We start from the raw sequence: 26270 nt of genomic DNA on the forward strand, positions 1-26270 counted from the left end.
TATTTATGCCTTTACGTAGGAAAAAAACATTTATAATGCAAATTAGGACATACAATAATCTTACAATATTATACAATGTAATGAAAATAAAAACATAACACAAAATTTGTCCTTTATAAAATGTATATTTTGCATTTACTAATGCAAATGTGGCACACTGGTGACTACTGTACTATTAATACCAGTCTGTTTCCGTGCTACTATTGTCCAATTGTCATAGAACTGCAATTGTAATGATGCTACAGAAGATTGTGTTATACCCCCCCCCCCCCAAAAATGAGGAAGTAGGGATGGGGAAAAGGGATATAAAGAACAAGAAAGATAGGGTGCTGGTTTGGGCAGAGTATATTGTGGCATGTCATAAAAGATTTGTTAATTTTTCAAGCCAAAAACATTTTCTGTACATTCTGTGGTTTCGTACCAATGCCTTTATTCAAATTTGGCAAACATCAGGGAAAAGGTAATTTAGTACCATATACCTCACATATCAGAGATAAGAAAGAGATGCCAATACATCAGTTAGTTCTGAATGTTGTCTCTGATGGTATGTCTATTTCAAAGAGACATATATATGTATATTAGTATATACATATATATATTTATACACACACACTACGCATTGCACAAAACACTTGGACATTATGGGTTAGGAACAGCACAAGGGGAAATGGGGTGTATTTTTTATCTTGTTAAAACCTATACCTTGAGGCAAACATATGTGGCACATTATTGGGAAATTATGAAAACATAAGGCCCCTGTCCCATTTTTAATAGAACATGATTGAGGTACATTTTTATATGTTGTGCCACGGATTTTTTTTTTTTTGGGTGGTTGGGGGGGTGATAAACAAACACTAGCCTGACTTATAACATTGAACTGTGGGGTCAACATTAATATTTATAAAAACAAAGATTGCTTGGCAAATTTTCTTAAGTCCCAAATGTGATCTATTTCTGGATATACTGAGAAGTGAAAAGCTTTTTGCTGAGTCTTCAAAAGTAAAGTGCATATCTCATCACTCCACAGCAGCAGTAAATAAAAGGAACTATTTGCCAATCTTCCTGGAGGGAGGGAAGGCACCATATTTTCATTTTTAAAGGAAGATGAACCCGGGAAATAAAACACACTAAGAAAAACACATGTGATACCCATATCAGTTTCCAACCCTGCTCTGGGATAAAAGGTGTTATGATCTATAAGGATAAAAGAGGCTTCTATGAGGGGGAAAACACAGGATCAGTGATTCCATTTCCAAAACCAGAAAGTGGGATCACGTGATCTATCAACAGAACAGAATGTCTAAAATTAGGTCTGTCTCAGAAAATCTGAAACATATGGCCACAATTATATCCCAATAAATTATTTCATTCTAAAATGCACCTAGTAATTGGTACAATTCTTCCAGGACAGAGCTTAATGCCCATTACTAGACTACCGCAGAGGACAAATAGTGTTCTACATTACTTTTTATTAAGTAGGAACACAGGTGATTTCCAGAGACATCTAGAAATTAATACCATTAATGTAGAAATTAATTGTATACATCTTCCCTAGTACTCGTAGTACCTAACAATCAAATTCTTAGCAGACAAATTGGTCCCACTTTCGTTTTTAAAGCACACAGTATTTAAAGCATAAACTGCAATGGTTATATTATAGTTGCTTAAAAAATATAAAAACTAATCAGAAGGAAAAACGAAAAGGCTGAGAAAAGTAAGAAAAGAAAGTATCCAACCTCCAAAATGAGTAAATAGGTCAGCCCTTTCGTTTGGAGGTTAACGTTCTGTCTTGACAGCTTGTTTCGCAGAAAACCACGTGCGCTGTTTCCATCATAATTCTTATTCCACATTACAAAATTCATCACATAAGTTTGGCACAATCAGCAATCTACTCAGAAGAAAGCATGAATGGAACAATACATTGAAATGGAAACTGCACACCTATACCACTGCTCTCTTTTTAGAGAACAGTGAACACTTTAGTAAGCACCAAATTCACAGGAAAAAAAAATTCTGCTATGCACATAAACCAATGGCACTGAAAATGATAAAGACACCTTTAATAATTTATTTTCTTTATAATGGTCCCGCCCTATTATTTGCTAATCCATTCACTGTCCTATAATTAGGTCATTTATGGAACAGATTGGATACTATATGACAAACTTTTTCATGCTAAATTAACCTTAGTTACATCTGGTAGATCCAGATCATAATCTCAAACTTCCTCACACTTGAGAGGAAACAGTGACATAGTTTGCAAGATTATCTAACCTTCTTTCTACTCTACCTTCCCTTGTCTTCTTTAGGATTTGGGAAACTGGAAAATTCTTGATTTTCCAAGAGCTAGACGTATGGACTCTCATCAGTTTATATAAACTTCAATTCACTTTCAGTCCTAAATTATGACACAACATCACTGCTGTAAGACTTCCACTGTACCTGCTATGCTGGCAACAATCTTAACATTCTATTAAAACCAAGGGATAATCCAAGATCCAGCTGCGAGTGAAAGGACAGCAGAGCTGAGGAGCACTACAGTGGGCAGAGTACAGCTGCAGCCGTGTGACTGAGGCAATCGCTGCTAAAGTGCTGGCAGAGTGCCCACAGAGGAAACACAGTACCTTCAGGGAACTTCGCCTGTTAAAAGTAGCTTCTTTTTTTCCTTCTCAGCTGCTTAAGAGATCACCTACGGACACAAGTGAAATTTAAAATTGAGAAAATGCTTTTATCAGCTTGAAAAGTAAACAGCATATAAATAAATACTGGACAAGGGCAACCCTGTTATAGAATAACAGTAAATTCCAAATGAACCTTCAAAACCACAATTTGACAAAAATGCAAACTAAATAATGAACACATAATCCAATTTCAAAACTATATACAAACTCAAACATTTTAAACTGAAAAAGACATGAAGCAACAAAATCAGACATCCCAAACACCAAAAGAAAAAACTAAAGGTAAATAGCAATCTAACGGCACAAATGCCTCCAGAAAACAATGTTACTGTTAATTATCTGTAGGAGAGAAACTTTCAAGAGATCACGGTTCAGATTTTCAATTGTTTTTGGATAAAGTGACCTGAGACTGACTCTCGAGCCTATTTGTAATGCTGATTAAGATATCTGGGCTTGCCCTTCAAATGACACCATGAGATGAGTAAACAGAAAATCTCGTCTTTCCTGCCTTTCAACACACCAACAGCAAACCATGTTCACCAACATAGGACTCTTTCTAGAAATGGGGAAGGCAAAGGAACTGACTGATACACAGGAGGTATGGTACTTCTATTTCCATTACATGATTTGGCTCAAGTCAAAAAGCCTACAATTAATGAAAGGATTCCTCATGTTACATGCTGGAGGCCACACACCATGAATAGTGAATCTACAAATAGTACTTTCAAAGCCTAGAGTTATCTGTTAGCAATGCACATTATCAAGAGGCTTTATAATATGTTTTAAATGCCAACCATGACTTAGACATGAATGATATGCATGAGTCCATAACCTTGATAGAAAACGGACCAGCATGTTACTCACTTCAACTCTCATTTTAAATAGGCACTGTGAAAATGGGAATGCTGCTGTACAGTAATGAGTAGTAATATAATGAAATTAGTGTTCTTTTATGAGTACCTGCTCTACATTAATTCCCTTTAAAGAAGCACATGAAATATTCAGAAAAAAATGTTTTTATCGGTCTATAAAAGGAGTTAGTGTTTAGAAATAAAAATGAAGCACTTGCATCTTCATTTTTTAAAACTTCACAAAGGTGCAAACAACGTAATGCTTTCCGGGCTCACATGGGCAGATCAGTACTATTGTGTCTAGTTTTCCTAGATGTACCATCGTCTCGTGGCAGTGCTTTCTGCAAATTTGACATAGCAGCAGTTCTCTCGATGTCTATCACAGCATACAGCTCTGTGCGCCTGGTAGGGGTCTGTGGAAGGGGAGTGGTAGGAGTTTTTGGAGTCTGAGGGTTGTCAGAGTCACTGCCACCTTCCAAGTCAACCTGTATGTAATTGAGCTGCCTGTGTTCTAAACTCGGGCGTCTGATATCAAAGTTAAAGACTGTCGGTGTACAGTCCCGACGCCTCGAATATTCTATTTTGTGAGCACTTGCCGGCACTGTTACATTCTCTGTATTTACATAGTTATGCATTGGGTCTAGATTATTATGGTAGCCGTTGAGAGATGGGGTCTTTGGTCCTAAATTGTCATCTTCATCCCTACTTAGCTTGCGGGCTTCCCAAACAGGAGGCAAAGATGGTAGATTTTCGTAGTTTAACAATGCAGTTCTTCTCTGAGCTGAGTTGTTGATATTCTGCGAGTCTGAGGTACTAGCGGACGGCAGACGGCCTCTCCTGAGCCCTGGCGCACCAGGGAGGGCCAGCCCATTTAGGTTTTCATATACCAGCTTGCTACCAGAGGGCGCCTCTCTTCGTTCATCGCTGTCATAGCCAGTGTCCCATTCCGTGTTATTTGCGCCACTTCCGCTGACCTGATCTCTTCCAAGTTGTTCCAGTTTCTCTTTTTCCATTAATTGCTTTTGAACTGGGGTTGGTCCCAAGACAAACTTGACTCCTTCGGGTTCAAGAAGAATCTGAGGGTCCCTGTCCTCAATATTACTTGGTTCTTCTTTCGGTGTGTTGCTTTCAGCATTAGAAACCCTCGCCTCCAATGGGACATGTACACTTGTGCGATTTTTCCGTTCTTCTTGCACACCTGTAGTGTTGACATAGGTATGTACCTAAAACAAAACAGGAAAGTGAATTAGTAACTTGCTTTAAAAAAAAAATTTGCCTGACTATATCAATTAATTTTATTAACTTCCTCTCTAAGTATATTCTTACCTCAAAGCTTTTGTACCTGTTTTTTTTTTACCAATAAAAAGGTTGGGGAGAGGTGGGAGAAATGCAGAAATGTCTTCCTAGCTTGATAAAAGAATAACTACTTTAAAATATACATGATGGTGAAACATGATAAGCATCCTGTTAAAGGAAAAAAAAGTCAGGAACAAACGGGGATTATTACTTTGATGTTGTTCTAGAAATTCTCATTGATGCATTAAAACCTGATTTAGAAACAGCAAATGACAAGTATTAAAAAAGGAGAGAGAAATTTATCATTATCTATAGATGATCTGACTATATAAAGAGATAAACCCTTCTACCTTCAATACGAGTTCTGTAAAATGCATAGATATAAAATAGGTACCACCTAGTAGGAAATTATCACTACTTAAAAAAGTCTGTGGTATTCTGGGGGGGACAATATAAGAATATTTAGAAATCTATACATAAAATTTGAAAAACTCAAAAATAAAATTCAAAACTGAGGGAAATTTAATTAAATAACTCATTTAACATGTAAAGAACACAAAGAAATGGATTTTAAAACAGTAAAAATTTCTTACTGATAAACAACCATATTGTTGACAAAAGATAAGTATAACTACGTAATACACAGTCAATGTCCAACCAGATACTTCATTCCTAAATGGAAATAGAACAGTCAGGGATACTAAATTGCTCTGTTAAAACACTGACAACAAAATCTGCCTTATTGCTAGTAGTCCACTAATTATACAAACTGTAATATAAAAAGCTTTCACTGGAGGTTACTGTAACAGAATTGGCCATTAGTTATTCTATCTTTATCTATAGATGCAACCTCTTCTGTGAACCCACAAACTTACTGTAATGCTAAGTTTTCCTCAACACCTATACATATTTGTGTATATGTCACCAAATATATGCTATTTCCTCTGAATCTTCACTACAGAAGTCACAGACAAACAGTGACAGCTAAAATTCAAACTGACTAAAACCTTCAAGTGTTAGCGCAATAACACTCTAACCCCACACAATACTGTTAGACAGCAGCACATGCTTACTTGTTCCTCAGCCACAAGCAAAGGATGTGTAGATTCTTCACCCACTGAAGGCAGGCGTGCACTTCCCACAGAAGGATGTCTGCTTGAAGGATGGGATGAAGCATCTCCAAATGAGGGGTATCGGGGATATCCATTAGGTAAGTTCTGAGCAGCAAACCCTGGAGCTGAGTTTTTGTTTGTTTATTGGTTTCAGAAAGGATATAGGGTAGGGCACAGAGAATAAAAATGAATGAGAATACAATCGGCACTGAGAGGTTTAAGGAAGGTGTTTCTGGCAAGACATATGAGAAACCAGAGCAAAACAGCACCCCCCTCCACTCTAACTTTCCACTTACATTTTAAATAATATGAAACAACGTTTTCATATTTTAAATATTAAAAATGTTTATAATTATAGCTAACAGTTTTTTAAAACTCACAAGCACTATACTTATGTTAGTCAATGGTAATTCCTAACATGTTATAGATTAAATATCCATAATCTATAGTTCATAATAGAAGAGGGAAAATGGACACTTACTTGTAGGTGTTCGAGGTGTTCTGGGGACTTCCAATTCTGTCTGATGATTATTCCGTTCAACAACTGGCTCTTCCACTACATTTATACTATTATTCTGCATAATCTCTTGCAACATATTAAATAATTCTTCTGCACGAGCACACTTAAAGGCAAAGATTCCTACAAATATAAACCAGAAGACAAAAAATGGTCACTACATCTTTAAAAAAGACATAGGAGCACCTGTCAAAAAACAAAATTGTAAAGTAAGCATTCTATGCACCAATAGCAAGAAAGGCCTTTAAAATAAATGTCTAGTTAATTATATTCCCTGTTTCAAAACATAAACTTCGGGACCTCCCTGGCGGCGCAGTGGTTAAGAATTCGCCTGCCAATGCAAGGGACACAGGTTGATCCCTGATCCAGGAAGATCCCATGTGCCGCAACTACTGAAGCCTGTGAGCTCTAGGGCCTGCATGCCACAACTACTGAGCCCATGTGCTGCAACTACTGAAGCCCATGTGCTACAACTACTGAAGCCTGAGCACCTAGAGCCCGTACTCCACAACAAGAGACGCCACCACGATGAGAAGCCCACGCACTGCAATGAAGAGTAGACCACGCTCGCCACTAGAGAAAGCCCACGCGCAGCAACGAAGACCCAGCACAGCCAAAAAAACCACATAAACCTAACAGGAAGTTTTAAGACTAACTTTCATTTGCCCATAGGTGATGGCTCAAAATAAGGAAGACAAAAACAAGATTTGCATGCTTACTCTAGTCTGCTTTTTAACAGCAGGGGGAGCCCAATTTATCATTACCAACGGAATCCTTCACCATTTGACAGGCCCTTGCTCTGTGGTTTACAGTTGTTACCTTGTTTAATTACTGGATTACCATTCCCCTGGATTACCACTGCCACATAGGCAATTTTCTGGGACTAGTCATTTACTTACTGCAAATCTTAAAGTTAATATGACCAAAATTCTGGACACAGAAAACATGCTTAATAAATGCTTGATAAATGAATAGTGTACTATATCTCTGTTTTACATAATCCACTTATTTGAGAATTTTTTCATTCAGGATAAAAGTAAAACATTAATTTAAACATTACATATAGAATAACTGAATTATAGAATGATATTTCAAATATGATAATCTTTGGAGAAAAAAAATAACAGCTCTACCTACCTTGTCCAGTTTGACACCTTCGACCACTTTCAAAAGAAAAGAGATTCGAATCATAGCCATAGCGTCGGAGGCAGAGGTAGTGCCATTTTACCGAGTCACGTTTGCGAGTGTATAAAATCAGTTCCGTGTCTGTAAGTTCCATTATGCCAGAACCTAACTCATTCCCATCATCATCCACATTAATGACCTAAAAAAGAAAGTTTAATTAGTGCTGACTTAATGCTCCCACTTGACTGTCATGCACATATTTCACTAATTTGTCAGGAAAATGTACTATTGCTGATTGGTTCAGTTATTGGCTCCTTTGTTAGTTCATTCAACAACCAATGTGTATTTAGGGCATGGACTATGTAGCAGTATAATACCTGGTTCATATCCACAGAGAAATACATTCCCACTGAGGAGATAAGATATACAAACACAAACACCACCACAAAACTGTAAATGCTTAACCTTAACTAACAAATGAGTACAACAGAGGCTACAAAATGCAGAGACTGTGGTGGAGGGTTGTTGGAGAAGCCTTCACATAAGAAGAGGAGGGGCTTTAGCTGGGCCTTGGGTATAATTAAACTTAGATAGGACATAATTTAAGAGGGAAAGCTGGTGGGTCAGGAGTTAGGGGCACATCTTGAAAATGCAGAGCTACAGCAGAGACAAGGAAGGTATGTTTTGGAGAGATCAAGACAGGACTGGCACTGAGTTCATGTAAGGAAAGGCCTTGCACTGCTGAGTTTCAGAAAATGGCCAGAGACTATAAAGAACAGATAACACTTAAGGAGAGTTTACTATATCCCTGGGTTGGGCAAAGCACTTTACTTGTATTTCTATCATTTAATACCAATCCTAAACTGCAGGTAATAACTATTTTCTCCATTGTACACAAATGCACAAAGACTCAGTGATAATGTAACCTGCCAAAGCTCACAAAGCTATGAAGCAAGAGGGTTGTGAGTTACACCTCAGTTTGTGTGGTCCAAAGGCTATGATTTATAGCCAGAATGAGGTCAGAATATGAGAGACATTAAGGGCTATGGATAAGTAAGGAATGGAGCACTTAGTGTCTAAGTAACAGAATACCACTGAAGTTTTAGAATGATGAAAGAGAAAGATTAATTTGATGTCAACTGCAGGATGGATCACAGGCAACTGGAGGCAGAGTTCAGTTATGAAATTATCCAGGCATTAAACAATGACTGGGAGCTGGTAATGGAACTGAAGAGGCACCTATACAGTGGCATTTTAAAGACAATATTACCAGTAGGTCATTTCAAAGAGGGCTGATAGGACCGAACAGATAGGCTCTTGTTGCTGTGACCAAAGATTGAGTTCTCCAGGGGATGTAATAGTCACTCAACAGTGCTATGTTTTCCTGATGGAGACAGAAGATTTAACCATTCATATCCATGACTGGTGATACAGAAAGGTAAAAATAAATGTAACTGTCTTCCAAGTTAAAAAAAAAAAAGAAAGACAGTATTATTGGAATTGTGTGGCTCTAATTGGATAAGGAAGACCAAAGGAAAAGGAAACGAGGATTTCACACTGTCAGTAAGAAAATGTTGTCATCATTTGTTAAAACAAGAAAAGGCAGAATGGACAATAAGGAAAATAAAAGGGTCTGAAGATAAAAGTGACGAAATAATAAGACATGTTAAGTGAAGTAAAAGAAGAGCATCCAGGTAGGCAGTGAGAGCTACAACTCAACCAGTTTTTACTGACCTTAAACTTGTTCCGATGGTTATCTGGGACAGTGTCTTTATCTGGACAGCTACAACAGCTACCCATGGCTTCTTCAGAAGACCATGTGAACACTATATGAAAGATAATTTGCAAAAAATTATTAGATGTAAGATACAAAAATCATAAAACAGAAAAATACTACTAGAAATCATCTAACGTAAGTCCTGCATTATTTTGATGAGGAAAATTAAGCCCAAGAAAGCAAATAGCTAGAGCTAGATTTCACACAGCTAGCTGGAGAATTTTGCTCAGTAACATGAAGATAATTTTGTGAGGTAGACTTCACAGAAATCTCAAATTTAATCTGCAACAGTCTACCTATTTTAAAATTATTTAAAAGAAACCAATTTAAGGTCTCTATACTTAACCCTATTAAAATAAAGTCATTTGTGGAAATAATAACCCTTTATGGCTTATTAGGAATTTCATATCCATCTTTATTAATAAATTTCCAAAGGATGCTAGACTTCTGGCTTGGCAAGTATTCTGATTCACACCATGCATTGTAGTATTCTTTATGTATCCCACCAGATAAAAGTGGTTAACAAATTGGTTAAAAAACAAATCTGGAGGGCTTCCTAGGTGGCGCAGTGGTTAAGAATCTGCCTGCCAATACAGGGGACAAAGGTTCGATCCCTGCTCCAGGAAGATCCCACATGCCGCAGAGCAACTAAGCATGTGCGCCACAACTGTTGAGCCTGCGCTTTAGAGCCCGTGAGCCACAACTATTGAGCCCATGTGCTGCAACTACTGAAGCCCACGCGCCTAGAGCCCGTGCTCCGCAACAAGAGAAGCCACGGTAATGAGGAGCCCGCACACCACAACAAAGAGTAGCCCCCACTCACCGCAACTAAAGAAAGCCTGCATACAGCAAAAAAGATCCAACACAGCCAATAAGATAAATAAATAAATAAATAAATAAATAAATAAATAAATAAAACAAAAAACAAGTCTGGAATAGTTCATTAAGAGAGAAATACAACTCAAAATTTAAGCAGTAACAACACAGAGAATACTAGCAAAACCGAAAGAGTATGTCTATCTAATCTCTTCCACAGAAGGTTAGAGATAGGTGGTTCAAGAATACTCCAAGTGAATAAAGGAAAAATTCAAAACTTCACTTACAAACAAGGGAAAGAATCAGAATGGATGTGACAGTATTTGAAAAAAGGGGGAGGGAAGGAAGCATAAGAAGCCTACTAAACATTAAAAACATAAATCTGCTTAAAACTTGCCTAAAATTCTTCAGCTGATCTTGATTACCTTCAGGAAAAAATGCAAAGCTTATCAGTATGACACAAGGTCCTTCACAATCTGGTCTGTGTCTACAAATCCAGTCTAACCTCTCCCTTCTCTCTATTTCAAGTCCTACCCAGCCTTACTAAACAGTTTCCCCAGAGCATCTTGTTCTTTCACACCCTTCCATGCTGCTCCTTTCTCAAGATTCAACTCAGAGTACAGTGCCTTCAGGAAGCCTTCTCTGACTCCAACCAACTGGGTAAGTTATATTTCTTATGTATCCCCAAAGCATCCTGAGCTTCCCAGTATCACAGCATCTTTCACACTGTTTACTTAGTAGAAGTTGTGTTTACTTATCTATATACTTCCCTCCACTTTGAGCGCCTTCCCAGCAGGGATGGACTTTATTCTTTCTTGCATTCCCCTTGCCTAACACAATACCTAGCACACAGTACACCTACTGAGCCTCTTGTGAGCTGAATGAACTGCACTAAAGGAAGATAAAGAATGCTGGCAGGTATACGGACTAAGCAGATGAAAAAGGATACGAGTGTATAAACCAAAAGAAGCGATAAATAAAATAGTAGAGTTAAATTAAGACTCATATTTGGTGTTGTCCTCACACTGGTCAGAATGGCCACCATTAAAAAGTCTATAAATAATACATGGATGGACCTAGAGGCTGTCATACAGAGTGAAGTAAGTCAGAAAGAAAAAAACAAGTATCGTATATTAACGCATATATGCGGAATCTAGAAAAAGGGTACAGATCAACCAGTTTGCAATGCTGAAACAGAGACACAGATATAGAGAACAAACATATGGACACCAAGGGGGGGCAAGTGGGAGGTTTGGGGTGGGACAAATTGGGAGATTGGGATTGCCATATATACATTACTAATAAAAAAAAATCAAATTTTACACTTTACATATATGCAGTCTATTGTATGTCAATTATATCTCAATAAAAGTCCTTAAAAAATAAAAACAATAAAATAAAAATTAAAAGTCTATAAATAATAAATGCTGAAGAGGATGCGGGGAAAGGGAACCCTACTACACTGCTGTTGGGAATGTAAACTGGTACAGCCACTATGAAAAACAGTATGGAACTTCCTTAAAAAACTGAAAATAGAATTGCCATATGTTCCAGCAATCCCACTCCTGGGCATATATCCAGAGAAAACTCAAATTTGAAAAGATGCATGAATCCCAATGTTCACAGCAGCACTGTTTACAACAGCCAAGACATGGAAGTAACCTAAATGTCCACTGACAGATGAATGGATAAAGAAGATGTGGTACATATACAACGGAATACTACTCAGCCATAAAAAAGAATGAAATAATGCCATCTGCAGCAACATGGATGGAACTAGAGATTATCACACTAAGTGAAGTAAGTCAGACAAAGATAAATACCAGATGTTATCACTTACATGTGGACTCTAAACTATGATACAAATAAACTTATTTACAAAACAGAAACAGACTCGCAGATGTAGAAAACAAATTTATGGTTACTAACGGCGTGGGGTGGGGGGATAAATTATGAGTTTGGGATTAGCCGATACAGACTACTATATACAGAATAGATAAACAATAAGGTTCTACTGTTTAGCACAGGGAACTATATTCAATATCTTGTAATAAAACATAATGGAAAAGAATATGAAAAAAATATATATATATAAAATGGTTGCTGTACACCACCAACTAACACAACATTGTAAATCAACTATACTTCAATTAAAATCATAAATTTATATAGAGAAAATGTGTGATGACATAAGGATAAATAAAATCTTGTTATATAAAAGAAAAAAAAAAAAAGACTCCTATTTGGTGTCTTGCTCTAACTAATATGCCAGCTAAGTATCATGGTGTAAAGATGACTAAGTCACAAGATGTAGCACTTAAGAGTCATGTGTCTAAAGGGAAATATAGAGATATCAACAGATAATGCATTATGATAAACCTTACATTAGACTCTAAGAAGAGTTCCGTGGACATAGAGAAAGAAACAACTAACTTTCTGGGTTAGGAAGGGCAAGAAGCAGTATTTGAGCTGGTATGTGAGCAGAAACAGTGTGCTAGGCAAAAAATAGAAATAGGCACTTGAGACAGATAAAAACGTAGGTGCAAAGATAAATGTCAGGAAAGGTGGCACTGTATTCAGGAGAAAGTGAGGCATCCAGTACAACTGCTACATAAGCACAAGCCAAAGCATAAAGCATCCTAAACAACGACCTAGGGATCTGGGACTCCAACTAACCTGAAGCTAAGCTGGCCTCCAGTGTCCCCACAGTCAAATGAACATGACTCTATCATGGCATTTATCACATTCTACAGTGATCTCCAGGAAGAGAGGAACCTTGTCTTCTGAATTTTCTAGGGCACTAAGCATACTGTTTGACATAGCAGATATTCAATAAATGTTTAATTTTTTTTAATTAGTATGTGTTTAATAAATTAGAAGATGAGAAGGAGGCCAAAAGAATATTTTTAAAAAATTTTTAAAGCAGACAGATAATTGATAGAAAGAAAAAAGTCTTCTTGAAATTGCTTACCTATGCTCACCACTGAATACAAAAAGCTAAATGATTACTACAGCGTCGCTTTTGCCTGAAAAAAGAATGTCTCAAATGAACATTTTTCAACTATTTCTCAAAAGAAGTAGAAAAATCATTCTTCCACTTGATACCTTCACAGGCTACCTGTTAAGGCAGCACCTCCAATTTTGTCAGGGATATATGAATGGTGGTACAACCCTATTTGGGGACTCTATCCACAATGAATGTTTCAGTTCAGCACAAAAATAATTTTCATCCTACACAAGATGAAAAGCCACTGAAGTATTTTAAGCAGGAAAGTGAGGTGGTCAGGACTTCATTTTAGATACTTCCATCTGCAGGGTAATTTTAAGTGGGAGTTTAGCTCAGAGGAAGGGGAGCCATTTAGAGACTATTGAAAAATGAAATTTGCCAAAGACTTAAAACCAGAGCAGCAATAGTAGGAATAAAGATGAAAATGATGAATTTTAAAAATACTTAGGAAGACAAGTCAGCAGCACTGAGTGTCTGGCTAGGTATACAGGAAGTAAGAGGCAGTTTTCAGCGCAGCAGGTGCTGCTTCCATTACTTGAAATAGGAAAAATCTTCTCAGGTCTTCAAGAGGAAGTAATGGTGGTTTGTTCAGTTTTAGACATGTTAAATTGGGATTCCAGAGAACAACCAAATGGAGACATGCAACAGAGAGTTAAGTACATCAGTACAGGTTTGAGGGAAGAGGTAAAATATTGGAACACATGGTATTTGAAGCTATAAAACGGAAGACACTGCTCTGTATAAAGAGCAGTCTGCAGTTGAAATTCTGGGGAACACAAATGTGTAAATACTGGAGTAGAGAAAAACAAATGAAGGAAAAGAAAAACACTGGAATAGTACAAATTAAGAAAAGAAAGTGTCAAGAAGGACGATTCTATCTATGGTGGAGTGTTCGGTAGAGGCGGAAGCCATTTAGCAATGAGCAAATGGAAGATGAGGAAGTAGTTTTCCAGAGAATAGGAAAGGCTCTTTCAAGAACACAGTGAGAAAGGAAAGCCTAAACTGATAAGAGTACGGTTGGATATGGTTTCGAAAAGAAAACATGGGACTTCCCTGGTGGTTAAGAGTCCATCTGCCAATGCAGGGGACATGGGTTCGAGCCCTGGTCCAGGAAGATTCCCACATGCTGCAGAGCAACTAGGCCTGTGTACCACAACTACTGAGGCTCTTGCGCCTAGAGCCCATGCTCCACACGAGGCCCGAGCACCGCAACTAAGAGTAGCACCCCCTCGCAGCAACTAGAGAAAGCCCGCGTGCAGCAACGAAAACCTGATGCAACCAAATAAATAAATAAGATACGGTCTTGCAATACAGGGGACACGGGTTCAATCGTTCGATCCCTGGTCGGGGCACTAAGATCCCACACGCCGTGGGGGAACTAAGATCCCACATGCCATGGGGCAACTAAGCCCACAGGCCACAACTACAGAGCCCACACACTCTGAAGCCCATGCACCATGAGAGAGAAGCCTGCACATCACAATGAAGAGCCTGCGCACTGCAATGAGAGATCCCGTGTGCCGCAACTAACACCTGACGCAGCCCAATAAATAAATAAATGTTAAAAAAACAAACAAAAGAAAATATGTTTCTTGAGTTATTGTCTTAAGATGACATAGACTTATGCAGGTTTGTAATCAGTATGTCAGTAAAGATTTAAGAAAACAGGAAAAAAACAAAGGAAAGAGCCAGCTACAGGATAGATCAAAACAGTGGGGAGAGACTAGAGAAGATGAGTTCCAGGGCCCAGACTAAGAAGTGTGCCCAGAGGAGAAGGAATGCCTCGTTCTCTGAGAATAGAGCGCAGAAAATAAGGGTGGGTGGAACATATTAGAGAAGCTGAAATAGATAACATCTATCATCCTAAATTTCTTCTGTAAAATAGAAGGCAAGTTTGCAGAATGAAGGACTAGAAATTATTCACTGAGGAGCTACCCAAGAAAGGTGGCAGCGTTATTAAGTAGGCTATGCTGAGACTTAGCAGAAGCTGGAGAGTAAGATTACACTATTTTTCTAACTGTGCTCAGCAGTCCAGAGGGTAGACAGTTCAACTGACCCAAGGTCAGAAAGTAAAAGTGTCCTTTTAAAGGAAATTAAAGGATATTGGCAATACAGGGGTCTGAAGTGATGGGCCATGAGGTCTGGTCAGGAAAGAAGCAAAGAAAAAAGAGGGCTGATGAAATGGGAGAAAACGGAGAGAGGCAAAAAGGAACAGGAGGCCTCAGTAAGGTTAAAGAATAGACTTCGTATGAGTGAGACTCTGAAACAGCTGGGACTACCAACAGTTGTAGTCAATCTTCCAACACAGAAGGAGGCTTTTTTTAATGTGGAATTTTCACCCACATCTCTGACTCCTCCTCCTGAAGCACAAACTCCAAGGCAGGGGAAAAGGCAAGACACTAGATATTCTGCATATATGACAATCAGGTTCATACTTGGAGACCATCTGAGTTATGTAAGACCTAATAATATGCACAAATACTGTAAACACTTGATGAGAAACCACGTGATCTCATCATCTTACCCAATCAAGTTTACAACTCAGCAAAAACACAAATTAAAAGCACTATACTCCCTCAAGAAAGCCACAGAGGATAACACGGGTACATTCAAGAATAAAAGGTAGCTTCTGTTTGGGAAGATCAATATCACAACAAGCGTGCGGGATACTGTAAATTAGGAAACACTGTCGTGTTTAATTAAAGCCAACTGTCCTTATTTGGGGGGAGTGGGAGGTGACAATGTATCAGGAGGCAAAATAACTGTACTTAAGAAAACATTATAAAAATCTCTAGTTTAAAAAATATGATTTATGGACTTAACGATTTTTTTTTTTTTCAGTTCAACTTACCTAGATCTGGCCATTAATATTCTTAGCCTCTGCTGCAGCATTAGGAGTTTAATCATACTTCAAAATACCATGTATTCTTTGCTGACAACCTAGAATGAGCAAGAAAAAGTCAAGAATTTGTTATTTCTTTAAAACTGGTTTTTCTTGTGAGACTTCTGGCAGCACTGTTAGTTCAGTTAATCTATTTAAACAAACTAAAAAGTCTAAATTTTTGATTAAAATATATTTAATATGTAAGATCTGTTGTAAAATTAATATGTGTACGTGGTACCATTAACACAGCCGTTTCAAAAAAAAAAAAGTAAAAATGCAATAGCTTACATTCTATGTTGTTTGGCTGTCAGGACCTTTAGAAGCCATTGATTCTAGCTTCTCCACTATAGCTGTGACATTAGACAACACACTTCTCTATACTTATTTCCACAGCCATAATATGAGAGGTTAGACTAAATAACCTCCAAGGTTCCTTTCCAGCTCTGAAACCCCATTTTAGCCAATGGCAGGCTAATTCTCCATCTCCAGTCACTTAGTTCAAACCTCACTGTCACTCCTCCCAAAGAGTTGACTCTCTTTAGAATCCACCCTCTGTATCTTCCTAATCCACAAGAACCCCCAGAACCAAATCAGAAGAGTCAGTCATCAAAAAACAGTCAGTACAAACAAGCATGCCATAGAGTCACAGAATAATGATATAAATAGCAATAAATCACAATCTAGAGTTTTAAGAGATTTCAATATACTTTTGAAACATTTCTGGTTAATTAATTCACTTTTTACAACACACAAAAAATCAAACTCATTCAAACACAAGCACTAGCATTTACTGAATAGCTATACTATAGTAGGCATATATGTTAGGGGTTTTACAAATAATCTCATTTTAATCTATATATTAACTTGAGTTAACAAATATGATTGATACCCAAAATGAACACTTCCAAAACCATGAACCCACATACAAACAAAATTTTTCATTCTGGACTTATAACCTGTGCATAAAATCAGTGGTTCAGCCAGGTGTTTGCTTATACCCTTTGTGAGCTGCTGCTACACAGTGCGCAGCAACCCACTGCCTTTTCCTTAGCGCAGCTTTTTTTTTTTCTCCAGCAGTTTAACATACATCATGCTTTGCCTATGGCTTATAAAACTGTCCAGCGAATTTTACCATAAATCATTTCTCTTATGTGATGTTTGTCTAGCTCTCTCTCTGAAGAGATTTTAGCCAATTAACCAAGAAAAATCTCTCTTCCTCTTTTTATTTGTTCCACTCATAAGCATCCCACAACTCCTATCCTAAAATGAGTTTATCCATAGTAAATGTGGTTAAGAGAATTGAGAGTGATCCATCTATACCCCTATGCCAAGGAAAAGCTTTGAAGTGAAGTTAAACATACAAAAGAATCAGTGTGCCCACCTATAAAGCTCTTGAAAATATAAAAAAACCTCTTAGAAACTCTGGAAAATTTGTATTCTCTCTCACCTTCAGATCTTTTTTTCTTTTTCTAATTTCTAAAATTGTGGTAAAATACACATAACATAAAATTTACCATCTTATCCATTTTTAAGCATACAGTTTAACAGTGTTAAATATAGTCAATATTGTGCAACCCATCTCAAGAACTTTTTCATCTTGCAGAAATGAAACTCTACACCCATTAAACAACTCACTTCCCCTCTGCCCAAATCCTGGCAACCGCTATTCTACTTCCTGTTTTTCATGAGTTTGACTATTCTAAATACCTCATATAACTGAGATTGTACAGTATTTATCTTTTTGTGCCTGCCTTCACAGTTCATCCATGCTGTAACATGTGTCAGAACGCCTTTCCTTTTTAAGACTGACTAATATTCCACTGAATAGATACCAAATCTTGCTCGTGCAGCCACCAATGGACATTGATCTACCTTCTGGCTCGTGTGACTCATGCTGCCATGAACACAGATGCACAAATCTGTCTCTGAGACCCTGCTTTCAATTCTTTTGGGTGCATACCAGAGGCGGTACTGCTAGATCATATGGTAGTCCTATTTTTAATTTTTTGAGAAACTTCCATACTGTTTTCCACAGTATATCTTCTTTAAAGAAATGTCTATTCAAGTCCTTTGCCGATTTTTGAATCAGATTGTTCTTTCATTGTTGACTTTTAGTGTAAGTTCTCTATTCTGGATATTAATCCCTTATCAAATATATGATTTGCAAATATTTTCTCCCATTCTGTGGGCTGCCTTTTTCATTCTGTTGATAGTATCTTTTGAGGTAAAAAATTTATTTTTCATTGAGTCCTATTTGTCTACTTTTGCTTTGGTGCCTGTGCTTTTGGTGTCACATCCAAGAAAACATTGCCAAATCCAATGTCATGAAGCTTTTGTCCTATGTTTTCTTCTATGAATCGCATTGTTTTATCTCTTATATGTCTTTGATCCAATTTGAGTGAATGTTTGTATATGGTGTAAGGTAAAGGTCCAAGTTCATTCTTTTGCATGTGGATATCCAGCTGTCCCGGAAGCATTTGTTGAAGACTTCTTTCCCACCAAATGGTCTTTGTACCCTTTTCAAAACTTATTTGACCATATATGTGAGGGTTTATTTCTGGGTTCTCTACTCTATTCCATTGGTCTATATGTCTGTATTTATGCCAGTACAGACTCCTTTCTCTCTCTCTTCTCTTTCTAGGACTCCCACAATATATAGCTTTAATTATGTTGAGGTGGTTTCATATTTTAGACTCCATGTATAAGTCATATCATATGGGATTTATCTTTCTGACTTACTTCACTTAGTATGATAATCTCTAGGTTCATCCATGATGCTGCAAATGGCATTATTTCATTCTTCTTATGGCTGAATAGTATTCCATTGTGTATACATACCACATCTTCTTTATCCAGTCATCTGTCAATGGACATTTAGGTTGCTTACACGTCTTGGTTATTGTAAATAGTGCTGCTCTGAACACTGCGGTTCACGTATCTTTTTGAATTAGAGTTTTCTCTGGATATACGCCCAGGAGTGAGATTGCTGGATCACAAAAGGGTGCCAGTCTTTTAAATTTCCTGGAAGTCACTATAGCAGGTGGGGGAGGGTCTTGCAACAGTGAGGTATATGCAACAACAATAGCTGCCCACCTCTTTGTCTGCACCTCTCTGACCAGAAGCGGCAATCTCTGATCCAAGTACAGATCCCTGATTTTGGAGAAAAGGGTACTGTGCCTACTCTGGCTCTAAAAGCTGTGTGCAAGCTGCACAAGGTAGCAGAAGAGGATGGCTACAACTTTATATCTGAGACTTCTCCTGGCAGTTGCAAGTCTTCAATAGCTCCATAGTTCCAAAATAGTTACATCAGATTCTGCCTGTGTATTTGTTAACTAGGTGGGGAGATTGATTTCTGATGCTTCCAACAGCCATCTTCCCAGAATTCCCTCCAGGCCTCTTTTTGGGGATTAATATATATTCAGTTTCATTGTTTAAAATTACTTTATTAGCAGTGCCAAAATATTGTGATGTTTTTGCTTGCTTTTTACTGCTTTTCAGTGTAAACATACAGCGTATCCGTTGTATCAGGAATTAAGACTTTACGTGCCTCATTTAAAAGGATACTTTCTGTAAGAAAATACATTCTGAGTTCTAAACAACTGATATACCACAGCACTCCTACAATGAACACAACCCAATGGACTGAGGATACCTTGTCTTGACTTTGGAACATGAATGCCTCAGATACCCTCTTTGGTTTCTTCTGACTAGTGTAAGGCTTAGAATTGAAAGGTAACTGGGAGGTAGTGAGAGGGAAGAGGTAGTCATAGCCACTACACAGAGCTATAATCTTGTAACATGGAATGTTTTTCTTCTATAAAACAGGTATATATTTATGTAATCAACTATGAGTTTATACTCAAGAAGAATATAATGATTTTTACCAAGAAAATTATCAAAAAGCTAAAAATTACACTAAATACAGCCTACTTAACACTATTTTTTTTATAGCAAACGGATTTTAAAGCCCCTGCTTGATACCAGACATAGATTCGCTTGGATTTCTCAATCCACACAACCACCCTTTGAGGTACGTAGTATCATTACTTCTGTGTAGCAAATGAAGAAACAAAGGCTTGAAGAGGTGAGGTAGCTTTTCCAAGGTTAACAGCTGATAAAAGGAAGAGCCAGAATTAAATCCAGATCTGACTACAAAGCCCAAGCTCTTACTAATTAATATATGTAAAAAGCTTAAAACAGAGCTCAGCATATAGTAACCATGTAGTAAATGTTAGCTACTGAAATAATACCAGTAATTTATTATAGAACAATACTGTATGCTTTTGGCAGTCAGTCAAAATTTCTATGCCCCAAATCTCTCATTTATAAGATTAGGACACCTATTTCACAGAGTTACTGCAAAAACCAAGTAAATTCTGGCTAGAAAGCCGTTTAGAAAAATATACAGTGTTTAAAAGACAGGCACTATTATATCACCACTACACGTAAAATCCTGTCTCATATCACAGAGGAGCCTTTGCACTGTAAACACAAAAGCCTAGAATTTAAGCACGATCCTCACAAGAGTTACATTAACAAATTTAGTAAAGGTGTCCTAAATTATTCCAATAAGATTCTTGCAGAATGACAAGCAAAGAGAACACTGAACTCCATTCACTAGTGTGATTATAAATTTGTTGCTCAGGAAGGTATATTTGCTCTTTCAGTTCACTAGCATGGAGGGCAAATTTGGCATATACTACAGTAGTTCTGTTCAAATACAGCCAGGACAGAATATCTATAGTTAGAAGCATAGCAATATAACTCTATATTTTTGGGCACAGCTAACTGCCATATTTAATTTCATTAAGACAATCAAGAGAATAGCATTCAAAAACCTTGTTCTTTGTATCAATGGTCTGACTGTTTTTAAACTATCTGGGTATGTCTTTTTTTTTTATTCATATACCTTAGTTTTATGTTTATCCTTAACACTGTTAACGATTTTTTAAATTACTTATATTACTCTAAGGAAGAGAAGTTTAAATAAAAAAGCTAAGGAGGCACATTCTCAGTATATTCTGCTAGTCACTAAACCAGAGCCATTCTGTAAAACAGTAAGGATACACGCAACATAGTTTCCTTGGTTAGCTGAAATTTTAAAATACACATGTAAACAGTAAACCAAAAAAGTACCCAAGTATTTTTAAGTATCTATCCATGAATATGGTTGTATCCGCATACCTCTATATAGATTTTCTTCCTTTAAATTTTTTATTCTACTAAGGGCAATGCTGGTGAAACACTTTGCAATTCACAACCCTCTTATCCCCTCTCCCTTTTTTTAACTCTCAAAGAAATCAATTACATTACTTACAAATCACTTCAATATCTGGTACTTTATTTTTTGGAAACTCTTTATGTCTAATCTAAATTCCTTGTATTGCAATTTAAACCAGATTCCTCTCATTTTTGTTTTCTCTGTAAGAGACAAGTAAAACCAGGATGATCAAGAAAGATTAAGCATATGCTTATATACATTTAAACTGCCATCAATTCATTTTCCTATGGATAAATCTAAAATAGTAATAAAGAAGCATTTCTTTTATAGTTTTTTCTTTTTTTTTTTTCTGTCTGGCGCACGGGCTTAGTTGCTCCGTGGCACGTGGGAATCTTCCTGGAGCAGGGATCGAACCTATGTCCGCTGTATTGGCAGGCGGATTCTTAACCACTGTGCCACCTAGGAAGCCCTCTTTTATAGTTTTTGAATTAAGCTAACAAAAGGTTACTTAGTAAATAAAAATGAGTATAAACAGCTATCAATATTAAGAAGAGAATAAAAAATGAGTCCATTCATTTCTCCATCTATACATTAAAGCATTCAACAAGTATTTTCTGAGCACCAACTCTCTTTGCCAGGCATGAGTTAAATGTTAAAGAAATAAAGATAACATACACATTCCCTGATTCTAAGGAGCTTACTGTTTAGTGAGGGAGGCAGAAAAGCAAAGAAATACACAGCAGAGTTACAGATCCATGCACCACTGCCATCAGAACACTTAACTCAGAGCAGAAGGAAAGACAGAAGTAACAAGGGAGCCTTCCTAGGAAAGGTGACCACTAAGTCAAGTCCAGAAAGACAGATGGGAGCTTGCTAGGGCAAAGGCAATCCAAATTAGGAAGGGTGCATACTAACGCACAGAAACCTAAAAGAACATCGCAGCCTCTGGAAGCAAATAGTTCCTTTTAGTTGGAATGTAGGGTATGCATGGGAAAATAATAGGAGATAGGCAGCAAGTTAGTTAGGCTCAATTTCACGAAGTGCCAGTTTGCACTGCTAAGGAGAGTTCACATTTTCCCTTACAACCTTAAAGACACCACTAGTATCCTACCAAAATACTTTCCTATAGAAGCAGAAAGTCTAGAATATATACAAGGACAATGTCTAATTCCTAAGAATAAAATTAATGGTGTTTCACTATGATGCCTAAACTCTAACTTTAGAAGTCACAGCATCTATCTATAAACATAAATATTCTCTCAACAGTATCCAGACCTGCAGTGAGTGTCATTTTAAGATGATGACCTGAACCTCAGATTCTCACCTTTCATTTCTGGAAAATGTTATTCACTTTAACCTCATATTTCACAATGAATTTGACAAAGTCACTTTCAATCATGCATTTGGTTTTATAACAGAAATCCAAGAATCCATATATATATCTTTATCTGCCATTTATATTTCTATCAATCAAGAATTGTGTGTGTGTGTTTAGCAAATACTGAGAAAATGGTACTAAAATGGCATTATGATACAAAACACAACCTTTACCTTTAATAACACCAGTCATAATTTAATCCTGGAATCATCTATAATCTTGGAACATACTCATACCCAGAAACACTGCTGATGAAATTTACACAATTAAATCTGGGTGCCCATAATCTCTGCACTAAGTTATAAAAACACACCTACAGATGTGCAAACCCAGCAGATGAATCACACTCTGCCTTAACTAATTCAATAATGTAATCAGTACCAAAGGCAACAATCCCAGAACCTTCAATCACAGGAAAAAATATCATCAGCCTTGGGAACTCCCAAAGAAAGTCTTAGTTTAAGTGCTCTATGTTGCAATCTAAAAATACGTAGAAGAAAATCAAATACTGTCCTCCAGCAACATCAAGGGGTGAACAATCTATATGACAGATCACGTATCTCTCCCTACTAAAAGTCACAGATTGCACTACAGAAGGAAGACACATGATTGTAAGGTATCAGTACAAAAGTATAGGCATTCTCCAAAAAGCATTTATCATTAATTCTGAAAACTGAATGAATACATATATTTGATCTTATAGATAATGCATTCAGCTTTCTGTATTATACATCAGAATTCCATGTTTGCATTCTTCAACTCAGTTATTATTTCTATACATCAATTCTTAAAACTTTGTCAAATTAACCAATGATTGCTTAACCCTCATAATAAACCTCTAGTTTATAAACTTACTAATAGACATTAGTCCTCTAATAGGAACTGAACCCTAGCATAGTAACTATTTAACTTATGAGGTTATACTAAACTGACCAACAAAAAGAGGTAAAATCCAAATATAAATTTTACAACGTTTTCCTTAGTATGATACACCTAATAGTTCTTAAAAATAAATATACAAATTATTCAATATCAATGCAACTACAAACATCAACAAAGCACTATAAGACATACAAGGAAATCTCTAGGCATCTTCACTTTTTATATAATATGCTTAGCCTAAGAACTAAACAAATATTAATGAAGAATAACAGAAAAGTAAATAAAAAGATAATTTTCAAAACTGAATACACATGTATAGTATAAGAAGAATATACCATAAATCCATATTTTCAAACTCAGGTCGTTACCATGCTAGTTACTAGGCTCTTATTAAAAGTCTAAATATTGACTGTGTGTATGTAAAATGTACACACATGTTCAATTTGCTCAAAATATGCTAAGCCAAATGCCAAGCAACTCTAAAAAAAATCCTTAAAACAAACTGCTTCGTAAATAGGTCACTCATGACTTTCTGCATGTCTCAATCTAAAATGCTCTTAAACAAATTCTCTAAGGAAAATAAGCTTGATTATTTTCTACTTTAGAGCAATGCATTCAAAATAACTGCTATAATCTAATTACTAATTATAATCTAATTACTGTTATAAACTCACCTAACTCAAGTACCCCACTAATAAAAATGTTTGATGTGTTTTCTCACACTTCCCACCCTCACAAAATATAAGAAAAAATAGTTAACCAGAAATATTTACACCAGAATACATCTACCTATCCATTTGATGAAATGTCATTAAAGAATATTTAATGACAAAGAAAAATGTTCATGGTGTAAAAGGTTCAGCAGAAAAAAAAAAGATAAAACTGTTCTTTTAGGGCTTCCTAGGTAGCGCAGTGGCTAAGAATCTGCCTGCCAATGCAGGGAACACGGGTTAGATCCCTGCTCCAAGAAGATCCCACATGCCGCGGAGCAACTAAGCCCGTGTGCCACAACTATTGAGCCTGCGCTTTAGAGCCCGTGAGCCACAACTATTGAGCCCATGTGCTGCAACTACTGAAACCCACGCAGCTAGAGCCCGAGCTCCGCAACAAGAGAAGCCACGGCAGTGAGGAACCTGCGCACCACAACGAAGAGTAGCCCTCACTCAACGCAACTAAAGAAAGCCCGCGCACAGCAAAAAAGACCCAACACAGCCAAAAAAATAAAAAAATAAATAAATATTTAAAAAAAAACAACTGTTCTTTTAAAATGCAATATAGTATTCTGGATTGGATCCTGGAACAGAAAAGGACATTAGTGGAAAAACTGGAAAGATCCAAATAAAGTCTATAGTTTAGTTAATAGTATTATACCAGTGTTAATTTCTTAGTTTTGACAAACATACCTTAGTTATATAAGATTAACATTAGGGAAAGCTGAGTAAAGGACATATCAGAATCTCTCTACTGGCTTTGCAACTTTTCTGTGATTCTAAAATTGTTCTGAAAAAAAGTTTTATTTTAAAACTTTGCATGCCCAGTGGCAAGTTTGAGAGGATTCTCTTTTAAAAAAAATAACAGTTACTTTTCTCTCTCCCACTCCTAAACAAAATACATAAACCTAGGAAAAAGACCAGACTAAAACACACTAAAATGTTAACACTGGTTCACTTGGTACTAGGATGAAAAGCATTTTTCTCTTCGTATTTTCTATAGAGTCTGAATTGCTTTTATAATCAACAATAAATTGTTAACTAATCAATATACAAATCAATACTTTATTAAAGGCTTCTTCAGAAAGAAAAGCTATAAAATGCCTAAGCAGAGCCCAAAGGCAGATGACATACAAAACATGTTAGGGCAGAGTATGAAGAACACAGTGGCCAAGAGAAATTGCCAGGAGAACCTAAGTAGGCAAAACCTAATTAGTAAATGCTGGAAACCTGCCAATACACAGAACTTAACGTCTACTCTTAGTCTAAAGGTGCTCACAATCAGCAATATTATGGCTCAGAATTCACGTCTTAGGGGAATGTCCCAAAAGTCCCCCTAGTACTAGGAATTTATGGGATACATACTCTGGGTTATTCCAAACAAAAATAATGCAGTCAGACATGCACAACTGCCCAGTGAGAGCTTCTAGAAATACATCAGGATGACTGTGTATTCTCCACATTTTTCTTTCTCTACACCTTCCTCAAGTCTATGCCCAGTCTTTAGCCCAAAGACCTAAAAATAGTACTCTGATGCCATTTAGTAACATGGGTAGAGACCACTAGGATAACAGAATCAAACCTTATTCAAGATGTCTGACAGGTGAGTATCCACAGAAGTTTTTCAGTACTTTCAGAGCAAAATATGTTCTGACAACCTCATTCAGCCATAAGAGGGGAACATTTAATCAACAACAAATGCTCCCCAATCAAAATAAAAAAATAAAATACATTTGTCCCTTAAAGAATGTGCCAGTGGAATCAGAAAGACTGCATTTTGATAAACAACCTCTTCCAAGGGACTTCCCTGGCAGTCCAGTGGTTAAGACTTCACCTTCCAAAGTAGGGGGTGCAGGTTCAATCCCTGGTTGGGGAGTTAAGATTCCACATGCCTCACAGACAAAAAAAAGAGAGATAGAGAAAACCCCCATAAAACAGAAGCAATATTTTAACAAACTCAATAAAGACTTTAAAAATGGTTCACATCAAAAAATCTTAAAAAAAAAAAAGAGA

At 36.9% G+C, this 26270-nt stretch overlaps 1 protein-coding gene and 1 non-coding gene across 9 annotated transcripts in view; one reads left to right on the plus strand and one right to left on the minus strand.

Moving 5' to 3' along the window:
• Positions 1 to 260: 260 nt before the first annotated feature.
• FRS2 (fibroblast growth factor receptor substrate 2) overlaps positions 261 to 26270 on the minus strand; it is a 116823-nt gene continuing 90813 nt past the window's right edge. For 6 of the 8 annotated variants that reach the window (XM_057740513.1, XM_057740509.1, XM_057740512.1 and 3 more), the window contains 6 exons: positions 16034 to 16122; positions 9317 to 9408; positions 7595 to 7781; positions 6422 to 6580; positions 5902 to 6065; positions 261 to 4755 (listed from right to left, as the gene is read on the minus strand). In XM_057740513.1, the coding sequence (XP_057596496.1) occupies positions 3805 to 4755; positions 5902 to 6065; positions 6422 to 6580; positions 7595 to 7781; positions 9317 to 9382 (1527 nt within the window). In that variant the 5' untranslated portion in view covers positions 9383 to 9408; positions 16034 to 16122 and the 3' untranslated portion in view covers positions 261 to 3804. The remainder of the gene's footprint in view (positions 4756 to 5901; positions 6066 to 6421; positions 6581 to 7594; positions 7782 to 9316; positions 9409 to 16033; positions 16123 to 26270) is intronic. The other 2 variants (XR_009054559.1, XM_057740516.1) reach the window with 2 other exon arrangements.
• LOC130857923 (small nucleolar RNA SNORA25) lies at positions 8857 to 8983 on the plus strand. The gene has a single exon (XR_009054918.1). It is a non-coding gene; the product is annotated as a small nucleolar RNA SNORA25 (small nucleolar RNA).

The sequence above is a fragment of the Hippopotamus amphibius genome, chromosome 7 (genome assembly GCF_030028045.1).
Source record: "Hippopotamus amphibius kiboko isolate mHipAmp2 chromosome 7, mHipAmp2.hap2, whole genome shotgun sequence".
Lineage (NCBI taxonomy): Eukaryota > Metazoa > Chordata > Mammalia > Artiodactyla > Hippopotamidae > Hippopotamus > Hippopotamus amphibius.